The sequence below is a fragment of the Fukomys damarensis genome, unplaced genomic scaffold, assembly GCF_012274545.1.
Source record: "Fukomys damarensis isolate Sample0158 unplaced genomic scaffold, DMR_v1.0_HiC HiC_scaffold_24, whole genome shotgun sequence".
Taxonomy (NCBI): domain Eukaryota; kingdom Metazoa; phylum Chordata; class Mammalia; order Rodentia; family Bathyergidae; genus Fukomys; species Fukomys damarensis.
In genome coordinates this window covers 69,952,676-69,962,795 of record NW_022900936.1, presented here as the reverse complement: position 1 = coordinate 69,962,795, position 10,120 = coordinate 69,952,676, and the positions used below count along the sequence as shown (strand labels likewise).

General features: G+C 49.6%; 2 protein-coding genes across 3 annotated transcripts in view; one reads left to right on the top strand and one right to left on the bottom strand.

Moving 5' to 3' along the window:
* Positions 1-4,468: 4,468 nt before the first annotated feature.
* Myd88 (MYD88 innate immune signal transduction adaptor) lies at positions 4,469-8,875 on the bottom strand. Of its 2 annotated transcripts, XM_010618617.3 has the most exons (6): positions 8,186-8,875; positions 7,212-7,346; positions 6,599-6,779; positions 6,346-6,437; positions 5,908-6,084; positions 4,469-5,813 (listed from the first exon to the last, which is right to left on the bottom strand). In XM_010618617.3, exons 1-5 carry the CDS (start codon positions 8,511-8,513, stop codon positions 5,930-5,932), a joined length of 891 nt encoding a protein of 296 aa, XP_010616919.1. In that variant the 5' UTR covers positions 8,514-8,875; the 3' UTR covers positions 4,469-5,813; positions 5,908-5,929. The 2 variants fall into 2 exon arrangements, with proteins under 2 accessions (XP_010616919.1, XP_010616912.1); XM_010618610.3 differs by having other exon boundaries at positions 4,471-6,084.
* A 998-nt stretch (positions 8,876-9,873) lies between these two features.
* Positions 9,874-10,120, top strand: part of Acaa1 (acetyl-CoA acyltransferase 1) — a 10,592-nt gene continuing 10,345 nt past the window's right edge. The window contains exon 1 of the mRNA XM_033768074.1: positions 9,874-10,120. This exon is cut by the window's right edge and continues 11 nt beyond it. Coding sequence (XP_033623965.1) covers positions 9,978-10,120 — 143 coding nt within the window. The 5' untranslated portion in view covers positions 9,874-9,977.

The window sequence follows — 10,120 nt, the reverse complement described above, 5'->3', positions numbered from 1 at the left end:
TCAGTGAGGCTCACGTTCTAAACACATGTTCCTCTTCACTTAGGGATAAGCTAGCAGAGCCAAACCGCCCCAGAGAGGATATGAGGCTGCCCTCAGGGACCTTGGCCTTGAAGCAGGCCCTCAGAGGTGGGTCCTGGCCAGTTGAATTGATGCTTGTGTGCTTCGGATAGAGGCCCCTGGAACGGATCTGGAGGGGTTTGATCTGAGGAAAGAGGAAATTTGGAGACCACAGAGTCCCTCCTGCTGGTTAGGTGTCACTTCCTTTCTCATTTTTCTGTGAGCAGTTGTCTGAAGTAGAAATGGCAGCTATGCTGTTCCACTTCTGTATTCCACCTCGAATGTAACCACTAAACTAATCTACTCTGGTCCAGCAATCCTTCCCACCAGACACAGCACAGAGACCCGCTGCAGTTGAGTTCTAGGGACCCAATCACTCCTCCTATGTCTGGCCCTGTCTGGCCTGTATGGCCATAATGCCTCTTGCTTTCCCCACCCACATACTTTATTCCCTTACTTCTTGAATCTCCCGTTCCTCCTACTGATCTCCACCTGCCCATTCCACCAGCTTTAAGAGCCCACCGCCAGGACATCTGCTTCCAGAAGCCCTATGAAGATGACCAGCCCACGGAGGCCTGTTTTCAGAACTTGTAGAACTTGCTGTCTTTAGCACAGGCCCTTACATCTGCTGCCCAGTGCTCTGCTCTCTGACTCCGGTATATTCCATTTGTGCATTGGATCTTTCTCTGGGCTTTAGGTTGGTTCTTTCACTGTGCTTAGCTTACCTTTACATTGTCCCTTTGGCCTGGACCAATGAAATAAGCAGGTCCTCAAACAACAGCTTTGTAGAAAATGTGATTGTACACTCCTGTAATCCAAGGAGGATCCCAAGTTCAAGCCCAGCCTTGGGGACTTAATGCAACTCTATCTCAAAATTGGGGGGAAAAAGTAGCTCAGGGGAAAGGCTCTAGATTCAATCCCCAGTACAATGTAAATAAATAAACAAATACAAAAATTGAGTTATAAAATGAACCTCCAATTCAGCAACTAATAATGGTCACATTTACGTCATATAAACTATTTTTTCCCTTGTAAGTTGCCTAGATATTTATTTATTTGTTTGTTTGTTTTTTGGTACTGGGGATTGAATTTAGGTCTTGTGGTTGTGAGGCCAGCACCGGAACCACTGAGCTAAATCCCCGGTCCGCCTAGATATTTAAAGACAAATCTCAGACACCAGTCATTTCAAACCAATATACTTTGGAATTGGCTAATGATAGATATGGAAATTTTAAAAAATATATTACCACTATGATATTGTCATTGGGGGGTGCCTGGGATCAAACTCAGGACCTTGTGCTTACCTGGCAGACATGGCACCACTGAGCTACATCCCCAGCCCATGATACTGACACATTTAACAAAATCTATAATAATTCTTTGGCATCACCAAATACCCACATTTCTCTAATTATTCTCAGAATATCTCTTTCTGTTATAAAAAAATACACATGACATAAAATGTATTACTTTAACCATTTTTATTTTTTGGGTTTTTGTTTTTGTTTTGGTACCTGAGATCAAATTCAGGACCTAGCACTTGTGAGGCAGGTGGTGGAACAACTGAACTAAATCCTCGGCCCCTACTTTAACCATTTTAAGCATATACTTCAGGAATACTGTGTATATTCGCATTGCTGTATAACCAGTCTCCTGACCTCTGTTCATCTTGAAAAACAAAAATTCTATATCCATTGAATAACAGCTCCCCATTCCTCCCTCCTCCAGTCCCTGACAGCCACCATTTTACTTTTGTCTCTATGAATTTGTTTACTCTAGAGACTTCAGAATCATACATTTGTTCATTTGTGAATGGCCTATTGAGCTTAGTACAAGGTTTGTTAATGTTACAATCAGGCTGGGGATTTAGCTCAGTGGCACTACCCCTGCCTAGCAAGCACAAGGTCCTGAGTTTGATCCCTGGTACTGAAAAAAAAAAAAAAAAAAAAAGAGAAAAATGGAAAAAAAAAGAAACAACACTGTTAATGTTGTAGTATATGCTGGGTGTTCTTCCTTTCAAAGGCTGAATGATATCCGTTGTAGGTATACACCACATTTTGTTTATCCATTCATCAGTCAATAGTCACTGGGTCACTTTCACCTTTTTGTCCACTGTGAATAAAACTGCTACAAACATGAGTATACGTGCATCTCTTCAAGACCCTGTTTTTCATTCTTTGGGATATATACTTATTAGTGGAATTGCTAGATCATATGACAATTCCCTTAGTTTCTTGAGGAACTGCTTCTTGTCCCTACCAATAGAGCACAGTGATTGTTTTGTTTTGTTTTGTTTTTTGAAACAGGGTCTCACTATGTAGTGCAGGCTGGCCTTGAACTCACTATGTAGCCCAAGCTGGACTCAAACTCACAGTGATCCTGAGTGCTGGGATTACAGATGTGCTCAACATTCTAATTTCTTTTCACTTTCACTAATTCTTGTTGTATTCTGGACTTTTGATAGTAGCCATCTGAATGGTTGTGATGTGGCACCTATCTTAATGTAGTTCTGGTTGGATTTCTCTGGCTACTGATGTTGAACACCTTTTCCTGTACCTATTTTCCATTTGTACACCTTCTGTGGAGAAATGTCTATTCAAGTTGTTTGCCCATTTTTTAATAACACTGTCTCTTTGTTATTGAGCTATATAGGGTTTTTTTTTTTACATACTATTTCTGATTAACTGTAATCTCCCCTTCTGAAGGTTTATTTACCCACAACCAACCTTGGTCTGAAAATATTAGTGGGAAATTCTAGAAATAAGCAATTTTTGATTTTTTAGTTGAGCATCATTCTAGTAGCAGGATGAAATCTCTCGCTGTCCTGATTTCTTCCGAAATGGACAGGAAGCCTTCCCTTTGTCTAATGTCTCCATGATGTGCACACTGCCTGCCTGTTGATCACTTTGTAACTGTATTGGCAATGAGACCCAAATCAAGATATCACCATACTTCTATAGAGGGTTTGGTACTATCTACAATCTCAGATATCTACCATCTCAGACATCCACCGGAGCCTTGGAACATGTGCCCTATAGATAAGAGGAGGATAACTGTAAATTCTGGATGAATCTCCTTGACCTGAGATTATTTTTTTACACTTGGTCTGTGCAAATCACAAGCCAACAAAGTAACCTTATACTATTACATCTTGTTATAACTAAATCTGCAGGAAATCCCTGTTTTTCTCTCTCTTGTCAATAACTTGTGGAAAAGTCCACATCTATTTTCACACCGAATGGAGCGGGGGGGTGAAGGGAGGGCAGAGACAAGGGGAAATAATGAGAACCAAGATCAAGATCCCAATGACGAATGTACTGTCTACCTAAAATGTACTAATAAACTCAATGAGAGAGAGAAAAAAATAATAATATTTTCACACTGAATTGCCCTTTTATATTTTAACTTTGTTTCTACTCTCCAAAACTTCCTGCTTTTGTCTTTGGAAATTATAGCAGTGAATCTTCCCAATGGCACCAAACCCAGGTCCATCTCCCTGGATGTGGGCAGCACAAGTTAGATCCTGGAGAAGGTCCCAGGGGAAAATGGAGGGAAAAGTCCTGCCTCAGGGATGCTGTGATACACAGAGCCCTCTCAGTTGTGCCCAAAGACCAGGAGCCAGGCCAGGGAGCCCATAGCAGGAAGGTGGCCCAGGAGCCCTTAGGGAAAACTCCATTCACCTCAGCACTCTGACATGGCACTGAAGTTTGTCTCCAGGATTAGGATTATGGCCAGAGTTTTTGGTTGTTTGTATTTTCAAAATCGAGATGGGTGTTGTGGTGCATACCTGTAATTTTAGCACATGGGAGGCTGAGACAAGAGTGCCGCAAGTTTGAGGTCAGCCTGGGGTACACAGTGAGTTCAAGGCCAGCCTGAAATAAAAAGCACAACCCTATCTCAAAAAACAAAACAAAACAAAACAAAACAAAATAAAAAAACTTCTAGATTGAACAGTGAAATAATAGTATATTTCCCTTCAAAAATAGTCAGTAGCTTTGCTTGACACAGATAGGACCAAGGAAGACATCTGTAACAGCTGAGTCCTCAGGAGATGTGGGAAGAGAGTGGGGTTCCCCAGGCCCCTGAACCTAGAAGGGCAGTTTGTGCTCACTGGAGGAGCCAGGACCCAGGTATGGCAGAATCCAAAAAAGACCCAGCCTGGCAAGAGGAAATAGGCTCTAAGAATCTGGGGCTCAGGCCAGTGCTCTTGGATCTGCCTGCCACCCTGCTGAGGCCTGGGCCAGAAAGAAAGGGCCCAGCTGTCTGGAAGCCCCTGCCCACCCCCATAGAAACCTGCCCAACAGACCAGCTCCCCTACCTGGGAAAGTCTCACCCCAGGTTACTGCTTTGAAACCCTACATATGTGCACGCACACACACACACGCAAATGCACTTTCCCAAAACAGAATATTCTTTATTATAAACCAGGAATACAGAAGGAGAAATGACAAACATGGACATTTCTCAGATGTCTTTGAAATTCTTATGAAGCACATAAAACAGGTGTAAAGATCCTATCTCCAAATTGCTTTAAAATGCCCAATATTAAAGGGGGACAGATGCACGGCATCTAAGTGCTTCAACAAGACCGTGTAGACTAGGCCTCCGTTCCTTCCCAACACAAGGGAAGAAAGTACCTTGTTTTCAGCCTGGCTGAAGGCAGAGAAAAGAAGACACTTACTTACTATTGACGTGGGATTCTAGAATCTGCCCTGGGACACGGAAACCTGGGACCATGATATTTTCTCCCAGACACACAGCTTGATGGGAATGTACAAACTGCCTCACGGAGGAGAAAACAGCCAGGCCTACAGCCCACTTCCTGTGTGAAGCTGAGCAGCCCTCCTTCTCTGCCTGGACTTCACTGAAGAGTTTGGTTTCAATGAGTAGAGAAGAGGAATCAAAAGTGCCCCATTTTTATTCAGAAACATGGTCAGGTCCCCAGATTCATACTTATGGGAGATGCATTATGCATTTACCTGTGTCTGTGTGCAAGATGGTATGTGGCCGGGGACCCATAAGCTTTGGGGTGGAACACTCTTGTGCTTGTCAACAAACAAGGTGATCAAGGGAGCTCTCTACGGGTGGCCCAGGGAGGAAGGGTCCATGGGACACTGCCCTGGTGACCCAGCCCCAGAGCACGTATCTGATGGATATGCCAGAGGCCAGAATCCCATCCTGGGCTCCAAAGAACAGGTGTGCTCACAGGTATCTGGGCAGGTGGAAGTAAAAAGTGTCCCTAGATGCTCAAGGGACTGTTCAGGGCTCTTGGGGACTTGTCACTGCTGAAGGCAGGGCAGAGGCTAGGAGGAGTCAAAGATCCAGATGAGAGGAGGCCCCATTAGAGAACCAGGCTCAAGATGGTATACCCCACTGGGATTGGCCTGCTTCCCCATCTGCCCTATAAAGAGGAGGGAGGAAGATGTGGGATGGCAACAAGGTACCAGCTGGCCCATAGTTCTGGTAACAGTCATTATGTAGTTTTGGAGAGGCCAGGTCTCCTGCAAAGATCCAGGGCACCGCTTCACCACTTTGTGCAGTGATTCAAAGGTACCTGACTACCTGAGCCCCACATCCTATTTCTCAGATGGGGAAAGTCAGGTTGAAGATGTATGAATGGCTTTGAGTTGGCGTGGCTGGTCCTCCAGTTAGTCTCAACTGATCCTGTTCATCACTGCCCTGGCCACTTGCAGCCACTGGTTTCATGCAAGACCTAAGACATGGTGTCCATGCAGATGTGTCGGCAGCTGGCACCCCTAGGATGAAGAGGCATGTACAGCACAGATTCCCCCTACAAACACAGAAGGGGTGGGGGCAGAAGAGCACAGATAGGCAGACAGATGCAGGTACCAAGAGGGTCCCAGAGCTATCTTCAGGGTAAGGACAGGGCCTTGGCAAGGCGGGTCCAGAACCAAGACTTGGTGCAGGGGTTGGTGTAGTCACAGACAGTGATGAACCGTAGGATACTGGGAAACTCTTTCTTCATTGTTTTGTACTTGATGGGGATCAGTCGCTTCTGATGTGCACCTGCAAACCAAGGGTGCAGTGCTGTCACCAGGATGTACTGAGATAGTTCCAGTCCCCAAACCAAGGAATAGCACCAATTCTTCCTCAGCTAGGTAGTACCATACAGAGAGGCATACAGGTGCAGCCACACACTTCCCTGGATACAGATACCTGTAGGAGTTCCTTGGTGCTAATTCTATGTCCCTGAGGGAGGGAAGGAAGCCTGGTATTTTAAAGCTCCATTTACCCACTCCTCTCTGGCCAGGATAGGGCTGAGCTTACCTGGAGAGAGGCTGAGAGCAAATTTGGTCTGGAAGTCACATTCCTTGCTCTGGAGGTAATCGTCTGAGACCACCACCACCATCCGGCGGCACCTAAGGGAAAGAGCAGGCTGCAGACCATGGCAACTCTCTTCTGCATACCTCCCCAGGGACAGCCTCAGGGTGGGGGAGACCTCTTGTGCTAGGGTAGGCAGGAAAAGCCCAGCATTTGAGTTTTGTACATCACCCGCCTACCCCCTGGACTTCCACCCAACCTCTTCTCGATGAGCTCACTGGCGATGGACCAGACACAGGTGCCTGGCAAGACATCACGGTCAGACACACACAACTTCAGCCGATAGTCTGTTTGCTCCAGTTGCCGTATCATCTCCTGCACAAACTGGATGTCACTGGGGCAGTAGCAGATGAAGGCATCAAATCGCTCTGGCACCTGGCCTGGGTGCAGAGCACAAGAGTGATGGTTAGAGCTCACAGACTCCCAGGGAGGAGTCCAGCCAGGAGTCTCCCATCTAGGCAACCTGGCTGTGGGCTCCCATCCCACAGTGACATCTCTCTCTCTCTCTCATACACACACACACACACACACACACACACAAAAGTGCCCTTCCCACAGAAGAGAGACAGATGAGCACTACTGGGGGCCAAGACTGAGTTAGCCATGACACAGACACATCATTTCACGAAATAGAAAAATTCAGATATAAGACTGTTATGCCGCTTTTTAGGTGTGAAAAGTTAAGCTCAAAAAAGTGAAGTGATTTCCCAAGGACCCACAGCCATCTGCTTGCAACATCCATGCTCTGCATTCCACACTGCCCTGTGCCCCACCTGTCCTGTCTGTGCCATGGAGCAGTGTTGGTCCCTTACCCAGTGGGTCATCAAGTGTGGTGATGCCAAAAGGCTCTTCTGTCCGTGGGACACTGCTGTCTACTCTGGCCACTTGCAAGGGCTTCTCAGACTCCTCCTGCTGCTGCTTCAAAATGTACTTTTGGCAGTCCTCCTCTGAAGGGAAGAGATAGGGTGAGTCAGTCTATCAAGGGGGCCCCAACCCTCCACCCCAGGTCTTGCAAAATCCTTTTCCACACCACACCGTCCACCCAGTAAACTAAATTGCCTCTGTCAAGATGCAGCCCTTGTCCCACCTCCCACCTTCTGGACACTGGTCAGTTCTACAGCTTTGACAAGGTGAGCATACCTTCCACCCCCCCATCCCCAGGGTTCAAGTCCTCCCAAAGGGATGTCAGTGGTGTTACAGACATTTGGGAAGCCACTGAGGTGAGGCTGTGTCTCTTGTGTCCCTTGTCCTGGATCCCTTCCTAGAACCCTACAATGGAAACAAGGTCTGCTTCTTCCAGGAGCTAGGACAGGTGTGAGCAGGGGACTAGCAAAAAAGGCCAGGTTTATGTCTCAGTGAAGGCAACAGCCCTTAACCAGAAAAGTGCACCTGCTGACTGCCTGTGCAGTTACCTTATGGGAATGCCCGGGAGTGGCAGAAGGGGTTGCATTTCGCAGGCACCTGAGGCTTCCTCAGCCACAGGCTGCTATTTCCTTACTTGTTGTGTTGCTCTGCCTGACATAGCTCTTATACCCCCAGAGAAGCCTGATTCTGACTTCTGGCCCAACCCAAAAGCCTTTGCCTAAATTCATCCCCTACCTTCTCCCCGTCTCCCAATGGGGTCCGGGACACTGAAAGGCAGTGCAGGCTTGTCCCCAGATTATCCCACCCCTACGCCTCCTCCCTTCTCCGGAGGGAGGGTCCATGATGATGAGATTGGCTGCCGAGGCTGGTGAGGTCAGCCTCCCCCACTAGGATACATAGGCCAGGAAGCGGGCGTCCTCACCAATGCTGGGCCCCAGCTCCACCAACACGTCCTCGCGGCCCAGCTTGTCGAGCAGCTCAAGCAGCCGGCCCACTGACGTTCCGGGGCGCCCCTGCCAGGCGTCCAGCAGGCTGCCGGTGGGGTCCAGACGCGTCTCCAGCTGTCGGATCTCCAAGTAGTCGAAGCCCATCTCTTCTGCCAGCACCGTCCAGTCGGCCGCCACCTGCGTCCGCACGTTCAGGAACAGCGACAGGCGGCGGCGCACTCGCACGTTGAGCGCAGCGAGGGGAAGAGAGGACTTGGAGACGGCGGGGGGCGAAGAGCCCCCACCAGGGAGGCACAAAGCCATGCTTGCCGAGAGATAGCCTCGGATCGCGTCGCTGTCCCGGTTTCCCCTTCTTCTGTGGCTCCACTCGCTCCGCCCGCTCTTGCTTTCCGAGAAGCGCCGCCCCGCGCAGGGTGCAGGGGTGGGGCGCCCCTTCCTGCTCTCGCGGTCAGGGAGCGGCAGCGTGAGAACTCAAAACCCGCCCTTTGAGGTTTGGGGAGGTCGACTGACCTGCGCTGTAGGCTCTGCTGGTAGTTGGGTTGGGGTGGGGGCGAGAGGAGGCGGCCCTCGAAGGGGTTGTAGGAAACCCTCCCTTGGGGAGGGGTCCTGCCGTCGAAAATGGCAGAGGACTGGGGGAGGCACCAGATCACCCTGCTCTCTGGGACCACAAAATCCTGAGACCACTCGATCCTGCCCTTAGAAGCACGAGGAGAGACCAGCTGTGCATGGGGACAGAATGGGAAGGGGCTCGCAAAAGTCTGGAGTTTGAGCCTTCAAAGTATGGGTGTGTATGGGGGTTATTCCCCAGGGCTGAGATTCACCGGCTAGCCTGTCCTTCCGGGTCTGGAGCAGACCAGTAGTACTCCAAGGTCTCAGGTAAACACACGGTTCTAGCCCTAGAATGGGGGAGCACCTAGTATAGCAGTCCAGACCTGGGAGCCCCGGTTCGTTCACTCATTCAACACGTATTTATTTATTGATTACTGCAGTGTCAAGCACGTTGCAGGCACCCGGATATAGGGTATCTTCTGTCTTGGTAGAGACCCCTCCTAGCGGGGAAAGTGAGCACAGATCAGATCACCCACGTGGGTGCAAAACTGGTGTAAGTGTAGGGCGGTCTCTCTACAGAAATAAGAGGGCATTTTAGCAAAATCCTTTCTCCGCGCAGTCCGGGAGTCCCAAATTGCCTCAGTCTTCTGGAAAGGCACCTCGAGATAAGCAACCCCGTCGGAGCAGATTTCGGCGACGCGGACGTATTTAGGTCTTCGGGCTCAGGTCGTGGGCTCCGGGGCGCTGTAGCGCTAACGAGGAAGTGGAACAAGAGCTACAGTCCCGACTGCTTCAGCATACACAGCAAGAAAGCGCGCGCAGGATCCAGGCGCCCCAGGCTTCCGTTTGGCTGCGGGCGGTGTGCCAGTCTTTGGAGGGTGGGGGGTCCCGGTTTAGGGCAGGTTCCCTCCTAGACGCCAACACTAAAATTTGGCCTCGGGTTTGGCAACAAAAGGTTGAGAAAGTGGGGGAAATGTTCTGGGCTGCGCCGAAAGCCAAGTAGGCGAGACTTTACGTGGAAAGAGCTAGGCGGTATTTGTTTGCTGAAGTGATTGGCGGTGAGGGCGTGTCCTTCTTCTGGTTGGCTGTGGTGGAGGTGGGCGGTCCGCGTGGGACCCTGATCCGGCGGGGAGCGGTCTGCGTCTGCGCGTGGGGGTGGTTTTTCTTTCGGATCCTCGGTGTTCTGCTCCTCAGTGGCGCAGCTCCACAAACGGTGCTATGTTGAGGTTGCGGGTAGTGCTGGGCCACCTGAGGGGTCGGCCTCAGTCGGGCCCGGCGCTGCAGTCCGTGCAGTGCCTCAGTGGCTTCCAGCCCGCCTCCGCTGCGGACGAGGTGGTGGTGGTGCACGGACGCCGCACAGC